This window comes from Strix uralensis, unplaced genomic scaffold (assembly GCF_047716275.1).
Source record: "Strix uralensis isolate ZFMK-TIS-50842 unplaced genomic scaffold, bStrUra1 scaffold_377, whole genome shotgun sequence".
Lineage (NCBI taxonomy): Eukaryota > Metazoa > Chordata > Aves > Strigiformes > Strigidae > Strix > Strix uralensis.
The window spans coordinates 11739-35121 of record NW_027436971.1 but is presented as its reverse complement, the minus strand read 5'-3'; the positions used below and the strand labels follow the sequence as shown (position 1 = coordinate 35121).

At 70.9% G+C, this 23383-nt stretch overlaps 3 protein-coding genes and 1 pseudogene across 16 annotated transcripts; 2 read left to right on the top strand and 2 right to left on the bottom strand.

Annotated features, from left to right (window-relative positions):
* Positions 1-522: 522 nt before the first annotated feature.
* On the top strand, positions 523-23189 carry LOC141938855 (RNA-binding protein 4B). Of its 11 annotated transcripts, none has more exons than XR_012627405.1 (4): positions 523-626; positions 3101-3522; positions 4761-6070; positions 6511-6673. XR_012627405.1 is itself a non-coding variant. In XM_074857880.1 (4 exons), the coding sequence occupies exons 2-3, from the start codon at positions 3111-3113 to the stop codon at positions 3978-3980; spliced, it is 549 nt and encodes a 182-aa protein (XP_074713981.1). In that variant the 5' UTR covers positions 523-626; positions 3101-3110; the 3' UTR covers positions 3981-3994; positions 23107-23189. The 11 variants fall into 11 exon arrangements, 10 of the variants coding, with proteins under 10 accessions (XP_074713981.1, XP_074713984.1, XP_074713978.1 ...); XM_074857880.1 differs by lacking the exons at positions 4761-6070; positions 6511-6673 and adding exons at positions 3844-3994; positions 23107-23189; XM_074857883.1 differs by lacking the exons at positions 4761-6070; positions 6511-6673 and adding exons at positions 3860-3994; positions 23107-23125.
* RBM14 (RNA binding motif protein 14) lies at positions 7557-12375 on the bottom strand. 4 transcript variants are annotated; one of them, XM_074857873.1, is made up of 4 exons: positions 12300-12375; positions 11891-12262; positions 8431-10045; positions 7557-8147 (listed from the first exon to the last, which is right to left on the bottom strand). In XM_074857873.1, the coding sequence occupies exons 1-4, from the start codon at positions 12358-12360 to the stop codon at positions 7940-7942; spliced, it is 2256 nt and encodes a 751-aa protein (XP_074713974.1). In that variant the 5' UTR covers positions 12361-12375; the 3' UTR covers positions 7557-7939. The 4 variants fall into 4 exon arrangements, with proteins under 4 accessions (XP_074713974.1, XP_074713971.1, XP_074713972.1 ...); XM_074857870.1 differs by having other exon boundaries at positions 11891-12336; XM_074857871.1 differs by having other exon boundaries at positions 9715-10045; positions 11891-12336.
* CCS (copper chaperone for superoxide dismutase) lies at positions 12551-15224 on the bottom strand. Its single transcript, XM_074857886.1, has 7 exons — positions 15116-15224; positions 14347-14419; positions 13865-14258; positions 13705-13765; positions 13544-13621; positions 12891-12994; positions 12551-12808 (listed from the first exon to the last, which is right to left on the bottom strand). The coding sequence occupies exons 1-7, from the start codon at positions 15140-15142 to the stop codon at positions 12589-12591; spliced, it is 957 nt and encodes a 318-aa protein (XP_074713987.1). The 5' UTR covers positions 15143-15224; the 3' UTR covers positions 12551-12588.
* On the top strand, positions 21188-23246 carry LOC141938854 (RNA-binding protein 4-like; annotated as a pseudogene).
* Positions 23247-23383: the final 137 nt, after the last annotated feature.

Here is a 23383-nt window from a genome sequence, read left to right as displayed (position 1 = left end):
ATGGGGATGAAGATGAGGATGGGATGGGGATGAAGATGAGGATGACGATGACGATGACGATGAGGATGAGGATGGGGATGGGATGAGGATGAGGATGGGGATGAAGATGAGGATGAGGATGGGGATGGGATGAGGATGAGGAGGAGGAGGGGATGGGGATGAGGATGGGGATGGGATGGGGATGAGGATGGGGATGAAGATGAGGATGAGGATGAGGATGAGGATGAGGAGGAGGAGGGGATGGGATGGGGATGGGGGGGGAAGGTTTGGGGGGGGAAGGTTTCAGGCGGGACGGGAGGGAGGGTCCCGCCGATGGCAGCGGGGCGCTGGGGCCGCGGGCGGGGCGGTGCCCGGGGCTCCCCCCAGCGCTCCCAGTACCGGACCCCAGTGTCACCCCCCCGCCATCAACGGGCCGCCCCAGCCCCGCCCCTTCCCGCCCCCTCCCGCTCGTGATTGGCTGCGGCGGTTCCGTGGGCGGGCCCAGCGCTGCCGGCAGCGCAGCGGCGGTGACGTTAGGCGGCGTTAACGGACAGCGCCGTTAGCCAATGAGAGCGCGGGGGGCGGAGGCCGAGCCCGGTATCGCCGCCGCCATTTTGTGAAGGGACCGCGCGGCGGACGGGGCGCAGGTGGGGGCGGGGCTGCTGCGGCACCGGGAGGGGGCGGCGGGACCGGCGGGGGGGGGCAAAGGCCCGCCGGGGGGGGGCGGACACGGTTTTGGGGTGTTTTGGGGGGATTTGGGGTGTTTAAAGGTGCGGCCCTGCGGGGGGGGGCGGAGGTCTGGAGGAGCACACACGTAGAGGCCTCCGGGGGGGGGGGGGCAGGTTTTGGGGGGATTTCTGGGGGATTTGGAGGCACGGCCCTCTGCGGGGGGGGGCAGCGTTTTGGGGGGATTTGGGGGGATTCGGGGTGTTTACGGGGGGGGGGCGGGACAGGGGTGTGAGACACACAGGCCTGCTGGGGGCGGGCGGGGTTTTGGGGTGGTTTGGGGGGATTTGGGGTGTTTCGGGGCGCAGCCCTGTGGGGGCTGGCGAGAGGTTTTGGGGTGTTTGTTGGGGATTTGAGGTGGGGGACGGGGTCAGGGTTTTGGGGTGAGTTTTGGAGCTTTGGGGGGTTTCGGGGCGCAGCCCCGTAGGGCAGGCAGAGATTTGGGGTATTTCTGGGGAATTTGGGATGGGGGGGGGGCAGGGATTTGGGGTGAGATTTGGGGGGTTTGGGGGCGCAGCCGTGTAGGGGCGGGCAGAGGTTTTGGGGTGATTTTGGGGGATTTGGGGTACTTGGGGGCTCTGCCCTGTGGAGGGGCACAGCCCTGTGGGGCAGGCACGAGATTTTGGGGTGTTTGTTGGGGATTTGGGGTGTTTCGGGGCGCAGCCCTGTGGGGACAGGCAGGAGGTTTTGGGGTGATTTTTGGGGATTTGAGGTATGTGGGGTCAGGGTTTTGGGGTGATTTTTGGCTATTTGGGGTGTTTAGGGGCACAGCCCTGTGGGGGCAGGTGGAGGTTTTGGGGTATTTTTGAGGGGATTTAGTGTATTTAGTGGCACAGCCCTGTGGAGCAGACAGAGATTTTGGGGTGGTTTGGGGGGATTTCGGGTGTTTAGGGGCACAGTCCTGTGGGGGCAGGCAGAGATTTTGGGGTGGTTTGGGGGGATTTGGGGTGTTTAAGGGCACAGTCTTCTGGGGCAGGCAGAGATTTTGGGGTGATTTTTGGGGATTTGAGGTATGTGGGGTCAGGGTTTTGGGGTGATTTTTGGCTATTTGGGGTGTTTAGGGGCACAGCCCTGTGGAGCAGGCAGAGATTTTGGGGTGATTTGGGGGGATTTGGGGTGTGTAGGGCCGCTGCAGTGTGGGGGCAGGCAGAGATTTTGGGGTGTTTTTGAGGGGATTTGGTGTATTAGAGGCACAGCCCTGTGGAGCAGGCAGAGATTTTGGGGTGTTTTTTGGGGATTTGGTGTATTAGAGGCACAGTCCTGTGGGGGCAGGTGGAGGCTTTGGGGTATTTTTGAGGGGATTTGGTGTATTTAGGGGCACAGTCCTGTGGAGCAGGCAGAGATTTTGGGGTGGTTTTAGGGATTTGGGGTGTTTAGAGGCACAGCCCTGTGGAGCAGGCAGAGATTTGGGGTGGTTTGGGGGATTTGGGGTGTTTAAGGCCACAGCCCTGTGGAGCAGGCAGAGATTTGGGGTGGTTTGGGGGGATTTGGGGTGTGTAGGGCCGCTGCAGTGTGGGGGCAGGCAGAGATTTTGGGGTGTTTTGGGGGGGATTTGGGGTGTTTAGGGGCACAGCCGTGTGGAGCAGGCAGAGATTTTGGGGTGTTTTTTGGGGATTTGGTGTATTAGAGGCACAGTCCTGTGGGGGCAGGTGGAGGCTTTGGGGTATTTTTGAGGGGATTTGGTGTATTTAGGGGCACAGCCCTGTGGAGCAGGCAGAGATTTGGGGTGGTTTGGGGGGATTTGGGGTGTTTAGGGGCACAGTCCTGTGAAGCAGGCAGAGATTTTGGGGTGGTTTGGGGGGATTTGGGGTGTTTAGGGGCACAGTCCTGTGGAGCAGGCAGAGATTTTGGGGTGTTTTGGGGGGGATTTGGGGTGTTTAGGGGCACAGCCCTGTGGAGCAGGCAGAGATTTGGGGTGGTTTGGGGGGATTTGGGGTGTTTAGGGGCACAGCCCTGTGGAGCAGGCAGAGATTTGGGGTGGTTTGGGGGGATTTGGGGTGTTTAGGGGCACAGTCCTGTGGAGCAGGCAGAGACTTTGGGGTGTTTTGGGGGGATTTGGGGTGTTTAGGGGCACAGCCCTGTGAAGCAGGCAGAGATTTTGGGGTGGTTTGGGGGGGATTTGGGGTGTTTAGGGGCACAGCCCTGTGGAGCAGGCAGAGATTTGGGGTGGTTTGGGGGGATTTGGGGTGTTTAAGGCCACAGCCCTGTGGAGCAGGCAGAGACTTTGGGGTGTTTCTCAGGGATTTGAGGCACCTGGGGGCTCCGCCCTGTGCAGGGGCACCCTGTGGGGGTCCGCCCCCCCCCCCAAAGCACCAACGGGCGGGTCTGAGCCCCCCGCGCGGCGCAAGGGGGGCGGCGCAGGCGGCGGCGCTGACCCCCCCCGTCCCCGGCGCAGGCTGGGCGAGATGGTGAAGCTGTTCATCGGGAACCTGCCGCGGGAGGCGACGGAGCAGGAGATCCGCTCCCTGTTCGAGCAGTACGGGAAGGTGCTGGAGTGCGACATCATCAAGAACTACGGCTTCGTGCACATCGAGGACAAGACGGCGGCCGAGGACGCCATCCGCAACCTGCACCACCACAAGCTGCACGGCGTCTGCATCAACGTGGAGGCCTCCAAGAACAAGAGCAAAGCCTCCACCAAGCTGCACGTGGGCAACATCAGCCCCGCCTGCACCAACCTGGAGCTGCGGGCCAAGTTCGAGGAGTACGGCCCCGTCATCGAGTGCGACATCGTCAAGGATTACGCCTTCGTGCACATGGAGCGGGCGGAGGACGCGGTGGAGGCCATCCGCGGGCTGGACAACACCGAGTTCCAAGGTGACGCGCGGCGAGGCGGGGAGAGGGGGGGGCGACGGCGGGGACACGGGGACGGGGCCGACGCTCCAGCTCCGGCTGCGCAGGTTTGGGGCGCGGCGGCAGCGCCGGGGCTCTGCGGCACCCGCCACGCTCGCCCGCCCTTCCCCTCGCTGCAATTCACTGCAAACGGGGTGGGGTTGGTGTTTTTTTTTTTTAATTTTTTTTTTTTTTTTTCTCTTGGCATTCCGGCTCCCCTCGTGCCGGCACGGCCGCGGTGAGGGCAGGGGCGTTCGGGGCTGGGCCGGGGGAGGACGGGACTGATCCATCTCTGACTTAACCCAGCACGGCCGCCCCGCAGGAGGATCCCGACGGCGAAGTCCCAACTCTTGTGCCGACGGCCGCCGCGCCTGGTCCTGCCGGGCCGGAGCAGCGGGTCCCGCCGGCGCGGCGTGAAGCCAGGCCACCTCCCGCCCCTGTAGCGTTGCCCTGCCCGGTAAGAGGGTGAGCGGAGGCGCCCGATCCCGCGCCGGCCGCGTCCCCGCTGCCGGCGGCACGCGGCATCGCTCGCTCGGGCTCTCGACGCGCCGCCTCCCCCCTCGCCCGGCGCCGAGACGCGGGGCGGGCGCTTTCGCCGGCGGCCTCTCGCGCGGGCACTGCGGATTCGAGCGGCGCTGCGGCTGGGCTCGGCTCTCCCCGGGCCTGCTTGGGGGTTTCGGCAAACCCCGCTGCCCCCGGTTCCAGGCGTTCCCCGAAAAAAAAAAAAAACCAAACCCACAACACTTTTCTCCAGTGGCGCAGCCGCATCCAGAGCTCGGCGGCTGCGCTTGGCTTCGTGCTTGACGCCAGTCGTTGCCCGGCGCCGCATCCGTCTTGCCGCCGGCGGGAGCGTTTTCCGGCGGGAAGCTTGTAACGGTGCTGCCGGCTGGTCGCTGGTGGCCGGCAGAAAGCCGTCTCGGGCTGGTAGCCACGGGAGTCGGCGGCTCGCCGGCCGGCTGAGCCGCCAGAGCCCGTCCCGGCCGCGGGCCGCGCTCGGTGCCGGCGGCTCTTTCCTGGTAAGTCCGGTGGCCGGCCGGCGGCTCCCGCTGGAGCCCGTGGCGGGCTCCTCCTGCGCCGGGTCGCTCCCCGCCGCGGTGCTGGCGGCTCCGGAGGGAGGGGAAGGTGCGGGGAGGGGGAAGAACCGCCGCGGGCGGTGCCGTCCCGCCGCCGCCGTGCCGGCGCTGCCTCACTGATCGCCTCCCTCTCGCGTCTCTTTCCTCAAGGCAAGCGGATGCGCGTGCAGTTGTCCACCAGCCGGCTGCGGACGGCGCCCGGGATGGGAGACAAGAGCGGCTGCTACCGCTGCGGGAAGGAGGGGCACTGGTCTAAGGAGTGCCCGGTAGATCGCCCGGGGCAAGTGGCGGACTTTGCCGAGGCCTATAACGAGCAGTACGGAGCCGTGCGCACTCCCTACACCGCGGGCTATGGGGAGACCGTGTATTACGATGAGGCGTACGGCGGGATGGCCGACTACTACAAGCGCTACCGCGTCCGCTCCTACGCCACGGCCTCTGCGTACGACGCCTACGCGGAGCAGACCATGGCCCAGTACTCCCAGTACGCCCAGTACTCCCAGGTCCAGTCCTCGGCCATGGCCGCCACCACAGCCATGGCCAGTCGCATCCCCACCACCCTAGACGCGTACGATAGAGCTCTGCTGCCGACCCCGGGCGCGGCGGCCGCCGTCGCCGCCGCCGCCACCGCCGCCGCGGCGGCCGCCTCCTCCACCTATTACACCCGGGATAGAAGCCCCCTGCGCCGCACGGCCGCCGCGGCCACCACCGTCGGAGAGGCCTACACGTACGAGCGTGGGCAACTGTCGCCGGTGTCCTCGGTAGCCCGGGCTTCTCTCTACGACATGCAGCGGTTCGGGCGGGACCCGTACGCGGACCGGGCGCGGTACTCTGCCTTTTGAGCCGGAGGTGAGCGCGTTGGCAGGGCTGGCACGCGGCGCTCGCCGCCTTGCGACCGCCGGCGCCTCCGGGCACCGCGGTGGGGGGGGCCCCGGCTGACGGAGAGACGGGGCGCGCGCGGCCCCCCGGCCCCCCCGGGAGGAAGGCTGGCGGTGAAGCGGACGGGCTCCGGCCGGGCGTTAAAGCCCTGGCGCCGGCTCCGGACACTCGGTGAGGACGTGCCGCGGCCACGGGTGCCGCTGCCGGGAGCCGCTCGGTGCCGGCGGGTCGCTTTGCCTTTTAATTAGCCTTTTAATTAGCGTCCACCGCAGCCAGGGCTGAGCCCTCGCGCCGTCTCCGCGGGGTGGGGGGTTCCCGCAGAGCCCCCGGTCCCGTGTGCCCCGCCACGGCGCTCGGGGAGAAGCCGCCAGCAGCCGCTGCGGCACGAGTCCCTCCGGCGTGGCCACCGGCCACGGCGCCGCTGGGGGGGCTCCTGGTAGCCCCCCGACCCAGCGTGGCCACCGCATCAGGCCTGTGGTTGCTCTCAGGAAGCCGGCGGCTCCCTCCGGGCGCCCGCCGGGGCTCGGCACGCTCCCCGGCACGGTCCCGGCGCCTCGGCCAACTCTGCTTTTCTCTTTCAGGTAAGATATTTGCGGCTGGACGTCGGGTTCCCGTCGCACACCGACTCGGCACCGCGCGTCTCGGGGCTCGCAGCCGCGGTCGGCTAACGAGGCCGTTCCTAACGGACGCTCAGCTTCCCCCCGCCCCGACCCCAGCCCCGTTAGGAGTAGCTTAACCCCCCCTCCACGCCCCCATCTCAGCTTTTCCGTTCTCAGTTGTCAGAATTTGCTTTTTCAGGTAGTTTTGGGGGCCCCCGCCCCCCCCCTAGCTGGTCTAGGCTCAGGTGCTGAGCGAGCGTTAGCCGTAGCCGCAGCCGTAGCCGCAGCCGTAGCCGCAGCGCCAGCTTTGCTTTGCTTTGCTTTCCCGCCCCCGGCCAGCGCGGAGCCGCTCGCTCCCTCGCTGCAGCTTCTTTTATTATTATTTTTCTTTATTCCCTCTTTTTTTTTTTTTTTTTCCGAAGAGGATGAATAACCCACTCGTAGCTTTTTAACCCGAAATGAGGTAGCGGACTCGAGGCCCCCGCGCCGTGCTGCGCCGCCCTCGTCTTCGGAGCTCGCCCCCACGGCGTTTAGCGTCCCCCCCGCCCCCACTTTCCAGTGAAATAAACTCAAATTTTTAACAAATCCCGCTGCCTCCGGCCCCGGTTCTTTCTCTGGACTCGATTTATCCCCCAGCCCAGCCCGGGAGCTCCCGGCCGGGATCCCCGCGGGGCTCTGAGCTGCAAACAAAGGGGCAGATGAGCCGGGGGGGGACCCCCAGCCCCCCAAAATGGACCCCCAGGCTCTGGGGGACCCCACACTGCCCTGGCTAACGAGCGGGGCTAACGACCCCCCAGCTCTTGGGCCGCTGTCCCCGACCGCTCCGCCCCAGCGGGCTTCCTCGTGCTCCTCTCCCTCACCACCTGCTAATTAACAGGCCCAGCGCTGGCTCGTTAGTCCTCAAACTGGCTCATTGGTCCCCAAAGGGCCTGTGGTGGCCCCCCCGCCTCTCGGTGCTCGTTAAGCTTAACGACATTAGGCCCAGGATCGTGCCTGCATCACCCTCCCGGCCCCTCGGCAGGTCTCCAGGCCCGGGGGGGTCACGGCCGGAGCCCCCGAGCTTGTCACCTCCACAATTCCGCCACCGCTAATTGCCTCCAGCTCATCAGCCGCTAATTGCCGCTGCGGGGTCACCGCGGTGGCCTCGGGGACAGTCCCAGGACCTGAGGGCGCACGTGCCCCGAAAACGAGGGGGAGAAGCGTTAGAGCCTTCTGCCTGGCTAATTAGCACGGCCGTTAACGACTGGCATGGTGGCGGGCAGCTGTCCTCCCCCCGTGGGACAACACCGCGACCTGGCCCCGGCTTGAGGGAGAGAGACGGGGCCAAAAAGTGGTTTTGGCAACTTTTAACGTGTGCCGCGGCCACCACCGGCCTCGCTCGTGCCCCCACACCGCCGCTCCTCTAAAAACCGGCTTTTCTCACCCAAAAAGGCGGCACCGGGCTGGGAAAGAACCAGACGGGAGACGGTTGGGGAACGGCGAAGAGCCCAGCGTTTATTTACAGTCGTACAAAACGTGGCGGCCGCGCCGCGGACTGACGCTGGCAAAACGGGGAGAGAAACCCAAAAGCGGGTAGAAAAGAGCGGTGGGTCCGGTTCTAAAGCGCGGGCGAGCGCGAGAGGCGGTTCCACGACGCGACGGCGGGAGCCGGCGGCAAGGGGAGGGGGAACCGCGGCGCCTGCTCCCCCCCACGCTTCCCAACCGTAACCGTGGATCCTTCTAAAAAACTCCAAAAGGGGGGAAAACAAAAAAAACGCAGCTAAAAAACAACCGTCCCTGCCCCTGGGGCCAACGGCGGGCGGAGCACCGAGCCCGCGGCGACGCAAGCGGCCCGAGCCCGCCCCGGCCGGCTCAGAGGCGGCGCTGGTAGCCCGAGTGGACGCGGGCGGCGGGCAGGTAATCGCCGTAACCGCCCGAGTAGCGGGCGTAATCGGCGTGCGCTTCCGGGAGGCGGCGGTAATCCATCGGGGACTTTGTCGGCGACCGGCGGTACGCGAGCGGCGAGTCCGCTAAGCGGCGGTAATCTGAGAGGTCAGAGAGCCGGCGCTCGGAACCGTACCTGGTCGAGAGAAGAGACAGGTGGTGAATGAGGGGGGAAGGCGCCCCCAATCCGGCGGCAGAGCCGGCTGGCGAGGATCAGGGCGTTTCCTCCCCCCAGCCCCCGGCGGAGCCCCCGTCCCTGCCCCCCCCAGCGCGGCGGCCCCCGGGAAGCGGCGGGAAGGGGGGTTCCGGCGCACGGCGCCGGGAATTAAGCCCCGAAACGGGCGCCGGCATCCGGCGGGGCGGCGCGGGGCAGGCTCCCGCGTCTTGTCGGTGCGTCCGTGCCCGGCCCGGCGCCGTACCTTTTTGCCAGAGCGGATGATTTTTTGTACGGGTCGTCGTAGGCGGCGCTGCGAGGCGGGGAGAGGCGGGTGCGCTCGTAGGGCGGTGCGACGGCGGCGGCCTGCGACAGGCCCAGGTAGGAAGCCGCCTGTTGCCCCAGCTGGCTCGGCCCGTCGTAGGCGCTGCCGGGCTGGGTTCGGTAAGCGGCCGCCAGCGACGCGGAGGAGGCCTGCTGCGCCGGGTAGGACGCCGCCATCGAGCCGGAGGGCTGGGCCCGGTACGCGGCCGTCAGCGGGGCGGAGGCCTGCGCCTTGTAGGAGGCGGCGGCGGCGGCTTGGCTGCCGTAGGAGGCGGCCAGCGAAGAGGCCGCCTGGGCGCCGTAGGTGGCCGAGAGCGCGGCGGCGGCGGCGGACTGGCTGCCGTAGGAGGCGGGCAGGTTGGCGGCGGGCTGGGCGCCGTAGGAGGCGGAGTGGCCGGCGGCCGGCTGGGCGCCGTAGGAGGCGGAGAGCGCGGTGGCCGGCTGGGCGCCGTAGGAAGCCGAGTGGCCGGCCACGGGCTGGTAAGCGGCGGCGTGACCGGCGACCGCCTGGGCGCCGTAGGAGGTGGCGTGCGCCGCCACGGCCTGGGCGCCGTAGGAGGCCGAGAGCGCGGCGCCGGGCTGGGCGCCGTAGGAAGCGGCGTGGCCGTCTACGGGCTGGGCGCCGTAGGAGGCGGCGTGGCCGGCGGTGGCGGCCTGGGCGCCGTAGGAAGCCACGTGCGTGGCCACGGCCTGGGCGCCGTAGGAAGCGGCGGCAGGGCCGGCGGCAGCCTGGGCACCGTAAGCGGCGGCGGCTTGGGCGCCGTAGGAGGCGGAGTAGCCGGAGGCGGCCTGCGCCCCGTAGGAGGAGGCCAGCGCGGCCGACTGGACGCCGTAGCCGGAGAGCTGGGAGGCGGCGGGCTGGGCGCCGTAGGAGCCGAGGGAGTTGGCGGCGGGCTGCGCGCCGGAGGCGCCGAGGGAGACGGAGGAGGGCTGGGAGCGGTAGGCGCTGCCCAGCGAGGCCGAGGGCTGGGCGCGGTACGAGGCGGCCTGGCCCGTGGTGGGCTGCGGGCGATAGGCCACGCCCAGGGAGGCCGAGGGCTGGGCGCGGTACGCGGCCCCCAGCGAGGCCGAGGGCTGGGCGCGGTACGCGGCCGGCTGCGCCGTCATGGGGAGCGTCACGGCCGCGTAGCCGGCGCGGCTCGGCGAGCGCCGGAGGGGGCTGCGGTCCCTCCCGAAGTAGGAGGGGGAGGCGGGCCTGGCCTGCGCCGCCTCGAAGGCCTCGTACTTGCCGGCGCCGGCGGTGCCGAAGCGCTGCTGGTAATCGTACAGGGAGGAGGCGGCGGCGTAGCCGGCGGCCGAGGGGAAGGCGGCGTCCGCCGCCCGGCGCTGCTGGTCGAAGCCGTCGATCTTGGGCTGGAACTTCTCGCGGTACTCCAGGCCGATGCGCTTGGTCTTGTCGAGGCCGAGGGCGGGCGGCAGGGCCTGGCCCGCGCCCTTCTTCTGGACGTTGGTGGAGAGCTCCACGTTCACCCGGCGCCCCTTCACCTCCTTCCCGTTAAGGTTTTCGATGGCAACTTTTGCATCTGCTTCGTTCTCCATGTGAACAAATGCATAGTCTGATAAAGCAGCAGACAGAGGGTTATCAGTGGGGGGAGAAAAGACAATTCGTTACAGGAGCGAACACTTAACGAGCCTCGCCGGGACCGCGCCGGGACGGGCTCTGCCGGGGCAGCAAAGAGACCGAACCACCTTCGGTCGCTAATTTGGCCGGAGCCTAACGAGCCCGGCCCCCCGCCCGGCGTCCCCCGGCTCAGGGACACCCCGTTACCGCTGGGTTTTTGCCGGTTTCCCCCCCCGCCCCGTTTTTCTTCCTCCCTTCGCCCACCGCAGCGTCCCACCCGTTGGCCGGCGCCGCCCGCCGGTAAGCGGAGCAAAGCCAGAGAGAGCCGGCGCCCGCCGAGACACCGAGTCGTGCCGAGGGGGACCGAGCGCCGGCGGGAGGACAGAGAGAGGAAGAGGAGGAAGGGGGGAGGAAGAGGGGAGCGCCCGAGCACACAACCTGCGGCACCGCAGCCCCAGCCGAGGAGCGGCGCCGAAGCGGCACGAACGCGGCGCCGAAGCGGAGAGGCGTCGGAAAGGAGGTGGAGAGGCGAGGAGCGGGAGAAGCGGCTGCACCGGGGCACCCGCAGCGCCGTGCCCGGTGGCCACCCGCGGCGCTCAGGCCAACGGTTTCGGGGTTTGGATGCCGCCGCGGTAGCCGGGGGGGTTGCCCCCCGCGGCACGACGGGTCCGGGAGGCCGAGCCCGCTGCAGTCACGCCCCAGGGATCACCGTAACCGGCGACAGCCCCCTCGAGCCCCCGCTCGCCGTGAGAGCCCCTCCCGGTCCCTCAAACTCTGGCTGAACGTCAGCGCCGCCCCCCCGCCCCGTCCTGCGTCTCCCCCCGCCGCCGTCCCGCCCCACATCCACGTGTCCCGCTCCGGCAGGAGGGGACGTCTCCTCCGTCCACCCCCAGCCCTCCCGCCGTCCCCTCGGGCGGCTGCAGCACCCCCAACCCCTCTCCGAGGGGACCCCCAAAGATCGGCCGAGGGGACGCCAGAAAGTTTTGGCGTGGGTTTGGGGCGGTTTCTGACGGGCTCCGCTGGGAAAACTGCGTCCTGGCGGGACGGAGCTGGTGGGCAACTGCGACCTGGGACGAGAGAGCAAAGGCAACAACATCATCCTCCCGGGAGGCGGAGGAGCGGGTGGGGGGGAAACCGGCACCTCGGGGAGCGGCCACGGCGGCTGCGGGCCTCGGGGGTGACACCTTTGCGCCTCAGGGTCAAGGTGGGGTGATGCCGTCACAGCACGACCGGGTCCGGAGCCCCCCTCGGCTCTGTGACAACGTGGGGGGCGGGTTTTGATGTGTTTTGGTTCTGCTGGCGGGGGAGCGAGTCGCTCCAGGTCGGAGCGTGTGTGTGTGGAGGCGAAGCTGTTGCAGCAGGACGGGGCGGGAAGCGCCTCGCGTCAGGGCTCAGCTACAGAGGCGGCAGCGGGTGACGGGTCCCCCCGCCGGGGCTGGGGGGAGCCACCGCGGAGGACGGGGCCCGGTTGGCAAAGCTGGAGCGAGCGCACCCGGGAGGGGTTTAACGGGGCTGAGGGCAGGGCCGGGGAGCCCAGAAGGGCCCGCACGGCTCCGGCTGGGGCTTGCGGGGGGGTGCGGGGCGGGGGGGGGGGGCGGCAGGAGGCCCCGGGGCCCTGGGCCGTGTGCGGGGGCGCCGCCAGATCGGGCCGGGCCGGGGGAAGCCGCAGGCAGCCGGACGCAACACGGGTGAGCCGAGCCGAGAGCGGGGCCGGAGCGGCTCCCAGGACGGAGGTGAGCGGCGAGCGGGGCCGGAGCGCGGCGGGGGCTGCGGGGCGGCCCCGGGGGAGGCGAACGGGCTTGTGCGGAGCCCCCCCCGGCCGCGGCGGCGGGTCCGGTACCTTTCACCACGTCGCATTCGACGACGGTGCCGTACTGCTGGAAGAGCGAGCGCAGCTCGCCGCTGGTGCAGGCGGCCGAGACGTTACCCACGAAGATCTTGCAGGTGTTGGTGGGTCGGGGCCGGGAGGGCTCGACCACGATGCGGCGACCGTGCAGCTGGTGGCCGTTGAGCTGCGTGATGGCGCGGGCCGCCGCCGCCTCATCCCGGAGGTGCACGAACGCGAACTGCTTCATGAGGGCGATGCCGAGCACGGGCCCGGCGGCGCCGGCGAACAGCTCGCTCAGCTCCTCCGCTGTCGCCTCCTCGGGGACGTTGCCCACGAAGAGTTTTATCCCGGGACGCATGGCGGCGGCGGCGGCGGCGGCGGCGGGGAGCGGGAGGGGAGCGGGAGCGCAGCGCCGCGGCGGCCTCACAAAATGGCGGCGTCCCCTCAGCGCGGGGCGGTTGCGGCGGCCGCGCACTGCGCATGCGCCTGGTCTGCGCGCCCTCCGCCCCGCGCACGCGCCGCCCGGCCCTGGCCACGCCCCCAGCGGCGCCCGCCGCGCTGGCCACGCCCACCCTTAAAGGGGCCGCAGCTGCCCAAAGGGACGCGCAGCGCCGAGCACCGCGGGGACGAGCAGCGCCCGGTCCCGCTTCCCCGAGAGCTGCAGAGGCCGCGGAACGAGTGATTGTTTATTGATGTCCTGGGGGCGGCTCCTAGAGGTGGGGGGCTGGGGCCGCCGTGGGGCTGGGGGCCGCCGTGGGGCCAGTGGCCGCTGTAGGGCCAGTGGCCACCTTGGGGCCAGCAGCCGCCGTGGGGCCGGTGGCCGCCGCGGTCCGGTCCCGCTCCTCCCAGAGGGTCAGGCCGTCGCAGGAGCAGATTCGCTTGGGGTTCTGGAAAAGCCCGGCCGCGCGGGCCACCACGCCACAGGCCAGCCTTGGGGGGGGCCGTGGGGGGGGCAGTGAGGGGGTGAATGACCCCCCCAAACCCCCCCCCCCGACCCCCCCCGAACACTCACCCCGGCCCCGAGTTCCCCGTCACCCGGGAGAGCGGGTGGGAGCCCCGGCCCAGGTCGTCCTCGCCCGCGTCCACCACCACCGAGCGCCCGATGATGTCCCAGACCTGAGGGGGGGGGGGGGGGTTGGATGGGGCTCAGGACCCCCCCAGAGCTGTGGGGCTGGGGGCGGACCCTGCCCATGGCCGAGGGGTGCAGCCCAGACCCCCCCCCAGCCACAAAACTGGGGTCAGACCCCCCCCACAGCCGTGGGGCACAGCCAGGACCCCCCCACAACTCTGGGGTGCAGCCCAGGACCCCCCCAGCCACAAAACTGGGGTCAGACCCCCCCAGAGCTGTGGGGCGCAGCCAGGACCCCCCCACAACTTGGGGGGTGCAGCTCAGACCCCCCCCACAGCCACAAAACTGGGGTCAGACCCCCCCATGGCCGTGGGGTGCAGCCCAGGACCCCCCCACAACTCTGGGGTGCATCCCAGACCCCCCCCCAGGCACAAAACTGGGGTCAGACCCCCCCAGAGCTGTGGGGTGCAGCCAGGACCCCCCCACAACTTGCGGGTGCATCCCAGACCCCCCCCACAGCCACAAAATTGGGGTCAGACCCCCCCCCAGCCTCGGGGCGCAGCCCAGCCCCCCCTGTGCCCCCCCCCCGGCCTCACCTTCAGGCGCGAGTCCTCCAGGCGGAAGCTGGCTCTGCCCTCGGCGTCGGCCCAGATGTTCCCCAGATCCCCGACGTGCTGCGGTGGGGGGGGGGGGGGTCAGGGGGGGCCAATCCAAGAGCCCCCCCCAACCCCACAGAGCCACGTGGCCACCGCCTCACCCGGTGCTGGTCCTGGGGTCCCCCGTGGCTCTCCCCGTCGGGGTTGAAGTGGCCCCCGCAGCTACGGGGAGACACGGGGTGAGACTGGGGGGGGTGGGTGCGTGTCCCGTGTGTCCCCCCCCCCCTCCCCGTGTGTCCCCCCGCCCCCAAACCGCGGTACCTGTCACAGGGGTGCGAGAGGTCCCCGAATTCGTGGACGTGCAGCCCGTGGGGGCCCGGGGGGAGCCCCTCGATGGCGCCGTCCACCAGGCACCGCGCGGGCGAGACCTGCAGGAACCGCAGCACCCCCCGCACCGCGCCGGCCCCCGCCAGCGCCGCCACCGCCGCCCCCAGGCTCGCTGCGGGGACACGGTCAGCACCCCAAATCCTTCCCCGCCCCCCCCCCCCCCCCCGTGACCCCCCTAAATCGCACTGACCGTCCTCGGAGCCCCCCATCCCCTTGAGCACCGCGCGGCGCCCCGACGCCTCCAGCAGCTCCCGCACGCGCTCGGCCGCCGCCGTCGTCTCCACCAGCACCGTCTGCGCCTCCAGGTGCAGCTCCAGCAGCCGCACGTCTGCGGGGGGGCGAGAAAGGGGGTGACTTGGGGACGGGGGGGGTCCCCCCAAATCTGGAGGGGGAAAGGGAGCCGGGGGGGGGCTCACCGGGGGCTCCCCGCAGCGCCGCCCGCACGGCCTCGGCGCAGCTCTGGCACCGCATCTGCACCGCGAACTCCAGCTGCGGGGAAAAGGAGGGGGGGGGTCGGGACCCCGGGAGGGCGCCCTGCGCCCCCCCAGAGCCTGGGGTTTGGGGTCTGCACCCCCAAAAAGGCCCCCCACGAGGGGCTCTGCGCCCCCAAATCGCCCCTGTAAGGGACCCTGAAGCCTCAGAAGTGGCGTGGAAGGGAGCGACCCCCCCAAAAGTCACAGGGTGAGAGGAGTGGTACCCCCAAACCCCCGGGCTGGGGCTTAAACACCCAAAACTCCCCGGCAAGGGGCCCCGCACCCCAAAAACCCCACGGAAGGGGCCCTGCACCCCCAAAAACCCGTGGAAGGGGCCCTGCACCCCCAAAACCCCACAGAAGGGGCCCTGCACCCCCAAAACCCCCGTGGCCAGGCCTCTGCACCCCGAAGCCCTGTACCCTGGGGCCCCGCACCCCAAAATCTCCCCTACAAGGGGCCCCGCACCCCCAAAAGCCTCGTGGAAATGGCCCTGCACCCCCAAAACTCCCCTGAAAGGGGCCCCGCACCCCCAAAAACCCGTGAAATGGGCCCTGCACCCCCAAAACTCCCCTGCAAGGAGCCCCGCACCCCTAAAAGCCCCGTGGAAGGGGCCCCGCACCCCCAAAACTCCCGTGGCCACGGGCCCTGCACCCCCAAACCCCGGTGCCCGGGGCTCTGCCCCCCCCGAATCTTCCCCCGGCGGGGCCCAGACCCGGCAGCTCGGCCCCGGCGCCGCCATGGCCGCGGACTCCGACCCCGGAACCACCCGCGGGGCCGCCGGGGGGCGGCGGGACGGGCCGAGCGACGGACCGGAAGTGCGTCACCGGGGGGAGGGACTTGGAGGCGGAACCACTTCCGGCGTGCCGTCGCCATGGCAACAGCGCGGTAAGGCTGCAGGCGCCCGCCGGGTGATTGGGGGGGTTCGGCGGAGGGGGGGGGGCTGGTGCCGCTCAGGGGGGGGCTCGCCGGGGGGTTGGGGGTTCCCAGGAGGGTTTGGGGGCTCCGGGGGGGCCAGTCGGGGCTTTGGGGGTTCGCAGGGTGCTCGGGGGGGGAAACCGGGGTGCAGGGGAGGGGGGTTGGGGTCCTCGGGGGGGGTTGGGCGCTCCAGGGGGGGCCCACGGGGGCCAGTGGGGGGTTTAGGGGTTCGCAGGGTGCTCGGGGGGAGGAAAAAGGGGTGCAGGGGGGGAGTTGGGGTCCTCAGGGGGTTTGGGGGCTCCGGGGGGGGGGTTAGGGGTTCCCAGGGTGCTCAGGGGGGGCCGGCCGGGGTGCGGGGGGGGTTGGGGGTTCCCAGGGGCCTTGGGGGAGGTGTGGGGTCCCCAGGACTGTTTGGGGGTTCAGGGGGGGCGCAGAGGGGGGGGGGGTGTGCCCAGGCCTCCCCATAGGGCTGCAGGTCACTGGGGGGGGGGGTGTGATCTGCAGCTCCCCCCCCCCCCCCCCCCCAACCAGCCCAGGGACCCCCAAAGCACCCAACACCCCCCACCCGGAGCCCCCCACGAGCGAGGGGGGACCCCGAAACGCCGGGGGGGTCAATAAAGAAAAGGGGGAGCTGGCGCCCCCCGGCCCCGCTGCTGAAAAAATACGTTTATTCACCCCAAAATGAGCGCGGACAATACGGGGGGGGGGCGGGGGGGGCAGCGCCGAAATGGGGAGCAGTGGGGGACGCGGCAGCACCGGGGAGGGGGGGACAGGGACCCCCCCTCTTTGTCCTTGTAGGGGGTAGAGACCCCCCTTGTCACAGGGGACAGGGGACCCCCCTCACAGCAAATGGGGGGGCCCTTGGAGGGAATGGGGGGACCCCCCCTCACAGCAAACCAGAGGGGGGGACGCCCCTCCTTGTAGAGAATGGGGGGAACCCCCCCTTAGAGCAAATGGGGGGGGGCTCTTCTTGTGGGGAACGGGGACCCCCCCCTCCTTGTAGATAATGGGGACCCCCCCCCCCTCGCAGGGGCTGCCCCCCACTCCTGCAGCCCCCAACACCAGAGGCTGACACAACTGGGGGGGGGGTCAGGGTCCCCCCACACCCCTTCCTGGAGGGACAGAGCCCCCCCCAAGGAGACAGAGGCCCCCCCAAGGGTACAGAGACCCCCCCCAAGGGGACAGAGGCCCCCCCCAAGTGACACAGCCCCCCCCAAGGGGGCAGAGCCCCCCCCACAAGCAGCAGAGCCCCCCAAGGGGACAGAGCCCCCCCCCCAAGGGACACAGACCCCCCAAGGGGACAGAGGCCCCCCCCAAGTGACACAGCCCCCCCCAAGGGGACAGAGGCCCCCCCCCCCCAAGGGGACAGAGCCCCCCACAAGGGGACAGAGGCCCCCCCCCCCAAGGGGGCAGAGCCCCCCCACAAGGAGCAGAGCCCCCCAAGGGGACAGAGGCCCCCCCCAAGGGGACAGAGGCCCCCCCAAGTGACACAGCCCCCCCCAAGGAGCAGACCCCCCCCAAATCTCGCGGGGGGGGGGGCTCAGCCGAGCCCATCCTTGACCTGCTGGACGATTCGCGCCCGCACAGCTCGGGCCTCGCTGGAAACGTGCCCGGGGGGGGGGGGCAGAGGCAAATCCGGTTCCATTTCGGGGGGGGGCAACCCCTCGGGTAAGTCGAGCGGCATCCTGCGCCGCAGGGCGATGTTGTGGAGGATGCAACAGGCTAAAAAAATCTGGCAGACTTTTTGGGGGGCGTATTGCAGCCCCCCCCGCGCGCGGTCGAGGCAGCGGAAGCGCAGCCGCAGCAGCGCCAGGGTCCGGCGCAGCCCGGCCAGCGCCTCGTGGTGCAGCGCGTTGTAGCGCTCCTCGGCCGCGCCGCGAGGCGCCGCGATGGGCGTCATCAGCCACGGCTTCAGCGGGTAGCTCCGGTCCCCTGGGGGGGGGCAGAAAAGTTGGGGGGAAACCCCCCGAAACCGGACACGTACGTGCAGCCCCTCCCCGGCCTCCCTCAGCCTCAGGGAGAGAGCGGCACGGGGTGGAAAGGGGGGGGGAGGTAATGGGGGGGGGTCTGCTGGGATGGAGGGGGGGCCCCCAGGGCACCCCCAGGTCACCCCCGGGTCACCCCCAGACTCTCAGGTCACCCCTGGGTCACTCCCAGGTCACCCCCAGACCCCCAGGTCACCCCCGAGACCCCCAGGTCACCCCTGGGTCACCCCCAGGTCACCCCCAGACTCCCAGGTCACCCCTGAGACCCCCAGGTCACCCCTGGGTCACCCCTGGGTCACCCCCAGACTCCCAGGTCACGTCTGAGACCCCCAGGTCACCCCCAGACTCCCAGGTCACCCCTGAGACCCCCAGGTCACCCCTGGGTCACCCCTGGGTCACCCCCAGACTCCCAGGTCACGTCTGAGACCCCCAGGTCACCCCCAGACTCCCAGGTCACCCCTGAGACCCCCAGGTCACCCCTGGGTCACCCCTGGGTCACCCCCAGACTCCCAGGTCACCCCTGAGACCCCCAGGTCACCCCTGGGTCACCCTCAGGTCACCCCTGAGACCCCTGGGTCACCCCCAAGACCCCTGGGTCACCCCTGGGTCACCCCCAGACTCCCAGGTCACCCCCGAGACCCCCAGGTCACCCCCAGGTCACCCCTGGGTCACTCCCAGGTCACCCCCAGACTCCCAGGTCACCCCCGAGACCCCCAGGTCACCCCCAGGTCACCCCTGGGTCACTCCCAGGTCACCCCCAGACTCCCAGGTCACCCCTGAGACCCCCAGCTCACCCCCAGACCCCTGTGCCTCCCCCACCACCACTCACACCATCCACTGCTGCTCTGGGACCCCCCCTGTGTCCCCCCCACACCCCTGGGACCCCCCTCTACACCCCTGAAACCCCCCCTACACCCCTGTGTCCCCCCCCCACCCCGGGACCCCCCCCTACACCCCTGGGACCCCCTTCACACCCATGTGTCCCCCCTCACACCCCTGGGACCTCCCCCTACACCCCTGGAACCCCCCCTACACCCCTGGGACCCCCCCCTACACCCCTGGAATCCCCCCCTACACCCCTGGAACCCCTCCCTACACCCCTGTGTCCCCCCCCCACCCCTGGGACCCCCCCCTACACCCCTGGAACCCCCCTCTACACCCCTGGGACCCTCCTCACACCCCTGGGACCCCCTTCACACCCCTGTGTCCCCCCCCTCCACCCCTGGGACAACCCCCCCCCCCCCCCCATCTCTCTGCCCCCCCCCATCTCACCCAGCAGCCAAGCGCCGTCGGGCCGAGCCCCCTCCAGCAGCCGCGCCAACGCCGAATTCTCGAGGACGGCGGCGTTGGGGCAAGACCCGGGGAATTTGGCCACCACGTTGGTGATGGCGCCGGCGGCGTCGCACACCACCTGCATGTTCATGGAGTGGTAGTTGCCGGCGTTGCGATACGCCGGTTCGTTCTCGGAGGGGGCTCGTAGCGCCACGTGCATCCCCCCCACCAAACCCAGCACCCCGGGGAAGGCGCCGGCGGGCGCGGCGGCGGCCCCGGGGGGCGGGAAGGCGATGTACCGCGCCGCCCGCCGCTGCAGCGCCTCCAGGAACTGCGCCAGGCAGTTGGACATGGCCGACTGGCTGATGCCGGTGCTGTCGCGCGTGGCCGTCTGGAAGGAGCCCGAGGCCAGGAAGGTGAGGGCGGACGTGACCTTGACGGCCACCGGGAGCGCGTGGCTGCGGCCCGTCAGGCTCTCCAGGTCGGCGCCCAGCTCGCGGCACAGCCCGGCGATGGCGGCCTTGTCCAGCCGGTAGCGCCGCAGCACCTGCTCCTCGCTCAGGTCCAGGAAGGAGCAACGCGCCCGGTACACCCGGTGCTCGGGGTAGAAGCGCCGCCGGCGGCCCCGCTTGCGACGGGGACACGGGGCTCCTCCTCCTCCCGCCGCCGCCGGGGCCGCGGGGATCCCCCCGCCGCCGCTCGCCGCCGCCTCCCCGCCGCGCTCCCGCACCCGCCGCAGCAGCAGCACCGAGTCCGACATGGCGGGGGGCGGGGCTATGGTGGGAGGGGCGGGGCTAGGGCGGGAGGGGCGGGGCTCTAGGGGAGAGCAGCTTGGCTCTAAGGAGGGGGCGTGGCCCTAAACCCAGGGCCCCAAGGGAGAGGGCGGGGCTACACTGAAAAGGGGGCGTGGCTCTAGGGGAGGGGCGTGGTCCTAAAAGCAGGGCCTTTGGGGAAGGGGGCGTGGCTCTAGGGGAGGGGGCGTGTCTCTGGGGGAGATGGGTGTGGCTCTAGGGAGGGGGCGTGGCTCCAGGGGGAGAGGGGCGTGGCCCTGAAAACAGGGCCCGGAGGGAGAGGGTGGGGCTACATTGAAAAGGGGCGTGGCTCTAGCAGAGGGGGCGTGGATTAAATGCAGGAGCCGATGGGAGGGGGCGTGGCTACGCTGAAAGGGGCGTGGCCCTGGGGGGAGTGGGGCGGGGCTGTAAAGGTGGGGCCTTAAGGGAGGAGGCGGTGCTACGCGGAAAGGGGCGTGGCCCTGGGGAGCGGGGCGGGGCTCTCCGCAGGGGTGCGGCGCGAAGGGGCGTGGCCAGGCGCCGGTTGGGGCCGGACGCTCCTGGGGCGGGGGCGGGGGAAGGGGGGGGGATGGTCCCGGTAGCGGCGAGGCCCCGGTAAGGGCGGGGGGTCCCGGTGAGGCCTGTGGGTACCGGTAGAGGGGGGCGGCCCGCTCAGTCCCGACCCCGGTCCCACTCCCGGTGGGGGCGGTCGGTCCCGGCCCGTCCCCCCCCCCCCCCGCCCCGACCGACCCCGCTCCGCCGCTCCCGCCGCTCCGACCCCGCCGGGCTCCGCGGCGCCGCCAGGCCACGCCCCACCCCCCGCTCCGATTGGTCGCCGCCGGCGTCACGTGCCCGGAAGGTCCCGCCCCCCCTCCGCTCCGGCTCCGCCCTCTCACCTCCGGCGCGCCGCGACACGCGATTGGCCAACGGCTGGCGGGCGCGCTCCGCCGCTGACGTCACCCGGCGCGGGGCTGGGCGGTGCTCCGCAGCCTCTCGACCAATCGCGTCGCGCCGTCCCGCCGACCTCCGCCAATCAGCGGGCGCGGTGGGCGGGGACGCCGGGGGAAGGAGGCGCCGCGGGGTGGAGCCGGAGCCGCCGCCATTTTGTCGCCGTCACCGTCCCGGCGAGAGGGAGCGCGGGGCCGCGGTGAGACCCGGGCCCGGGCTGGGGGGGAGCGGGGCGGGGCTGGGGGCTCTGCGGGGGAGCGGGGCGGGGCTGGGGACGAGCAGGACCGGGCCGGGGGCCCTGCGGGGGAGCGGGACGACGCAGGGGCCCCGCTCAGCCCCGGGCTCAGGGTCCCCTCTGGGGCCTTTGAGAGGAGCCAGGGCCGAGGGTCTCCCCGCGGGGGGGGGTCCCGGCCTTGGGGTGCCCCTGGGACCCCCCAACCCTCTTCCCGCGGCCTGGGGCGGTTCCCACCCGCCGGAGAGTCCCCGCAGGGTGCGGGGTCGCCCTCGCCCGGCCCTGCCCTCAGGGAGCGGCCCCTTCCCGCGCGGGGGAATCGGGGTGTTTAGAGGCACAGTCCTGTGGGGGCAGGGGGAGGTTTTGGGGGGGATTTGGGGTGTTTAGGGGCACAGCCCTGTGGAGCAGGCAGAGATTTGGGGTGGTTTGGGGGGATTTGGGGTGTTTAAGGCCACAGCCCTGTGGAGCAGGCAGAGACTTTGGGGTGTTTCTCAGGGATTTGAGGCACCTGGGGGCTCCGCCCTGTGCAGGGGCACCCTGTGGGGGTCCGCCCCCCCCCCCAAAGCACCAACGGGCGGGTCTGAGCCCCCCGCGCGGCGCAAGGGGGGCGGCGCAGGCGGCAGCGCTGACCCCCCCCCCGTCCCCGGCGCAGGCTGGGCGAGATGGTGAAGCTGTTCATCGGGAACCTGCCGCGGGAGGCGACGGAGCAGGAGATCCGCTCCCTGTTCGAGCAGTACGGGAAGGTGCTGGAGTGCGACATCATCAAGAACTACGGCTTCGTGCACATCGAGGACAAGACGGCGGCCGAGGACGCCATCCGCAACCTGCACCACCACAAGCTGCACGGCGTCTGCATCAACGTGGAGGCCTCCAAGAACAAGAGCAAAGCCTCCACCAAGCTGCACGTGGGCAACATCAGCCCCGCCTGCACCAACCTGGAGCTGCGGGCCAAGTTCGAGGAGTACGGCCCCGTCATCGAGTGCGACATCGTCAAGGATTACGCCTTCGTGCACATGGAGCGGGCGGAGGACGCGGTGGAGGCCATCCGCGGGCTGGACAACACCGAGTTCCAAGGTGACGCGCCGGGCCGCGGCGCTGGGCTGGGCTGGGGAGCGCCGGGCTGGGCCCGGAGGAAGCGGGGCAGGTAGGAGAGGGGGGCGCGGGGGGCGTCCCGGCGCACGGGGCGAGCTCCTGCTCCCGGGAGGATCCGCGGCGCCGTCGCTCGCCTGGCGCCGGACCTCGCACGCGGCGGCCGACAGCGCGAGGAGCGACACGTTCGGGGCCGGGCCGGCGGCGTTTGGCGCCTTTTATTTTTATAATTCTCAGCGCGTGGCTCCGGGTTGAGCCGCGTGTCCCCACCGCGTGTCCCCCGCTGCGTCCCCCGGGGTCGGTGTCGCCGCCGTGGCTTCGTCTCGGGGTAGCGAGCGGCTCCGCGGCGCCGCTTTTTGTAGGGAAACACTGAGATCGGTCTGAAAACCGGCAGGTTTGGCGCGAGCTCCGCCCTGGGGGGGGCTCACGGCCCGTGGGGCGTCGGCGCCGGGAAATCGGGGGGAAAAAAAAAAAGGCGATAAAGGGAAAAGCGGCGCCGGCGGCGCCTGGGTCGCCGGCGGCGGCGGGTTCGGTTCCCTCCCTGCCCGCAGAGGTGCCGGTTCGTCGGGGGAGCCCCGGGGAGAGGCCCCGGGCAGCCGCCCCGCCGCGGGGGGGTAACCGCAGCCTCTCCCTTCTCGCGTCTTTCCTCAAGGCAAGCGGATGCGCGTGCAGTTGTCCACCAGCCGGCTGCGGACGGCGCCCGGGATGGGAGACAAGAGCGGCTGCTACCGCTGCGGGAAGGAGGGGCACTGGTCTAAGGAGTGCCCGGTAGATCGCCCGGGGCAAGTGGCGGACTTTGCCGAGGCCTATAACGAGCAGTACGGAGCCGTGCGCACTCCCTACACCGCGGGCTATGGGGAGACCGTGTATTACGATGAGGCGTACGGCGGGATGGCCGACTACTACAAGCGCTACCCGCGTCCGCTCCTACGCCACGGCCTCTGCGTACGACGCCTACGCGGAGCAGACCATGGCCCAGTACTCCCAGTACGCCCAGTACTCCCAGGTCCAGTCCTCGGCCATGGCCGCCACCACAGCCATGGCCAGTCGCATCCCCACCACCCTAGACGCGTACGATAGAGCTCTGCTGCCGACCCCGGGCGCGGCGGCCGCCGTCGCCGCCGCCGCCACCGCCGCCGCGGCGGCCGCCTCCTCCACCTATTACACCCGGGATAGAAGCCCCCTGCGCCGCACGGCCGCCGCGGCCACCACCGTCGGAGAGGCCTACACGTACGAGCGTGGGCAACTGTCGCCGGTGTCCTCGGTAGCCCGGGCTTCTCTCTACGACATGCAGCGGTTCGAGCGGGACCCGTACGCGGAGCGGGCGCGGTACTCTGCCTTTTGAGAGACGGAGGTGAGCGCCGACGCGACGCCGGTGCCGCCGCCGCCGCCGCCACCCCCCCCGGGATGGGGGGGCGGGGGGGGAACGTTGGGAGCCGACACCGGGCACCGCGGCGGGTGAACCGGCGGGTAACGGCCCTTCCCCCGGCAGGAGGCGACGCCGCGGCGGAGCACCGCGCGCCACCGGGGACTCGCCGACGGAGCCACCGCGTCAGGTCAGACGTGCCCCGGGTCGCCGTCGCCGTCACCGCCGCGGACACCCCCCGACCCCCTCCCCACGCCCTCCCCCACCCCCCCGGAGCGGGCGCCGTGGCCGTCCCTCCCTCCCTCCCTCACCTCTCTGCTCTTTTCCAGTCCGGCGGCCTCGGACGGAGCCCGCGCTCCCCCCCACCGCCTGCGACCCCCCCCTTTTTGTACGGAGCTCCCCC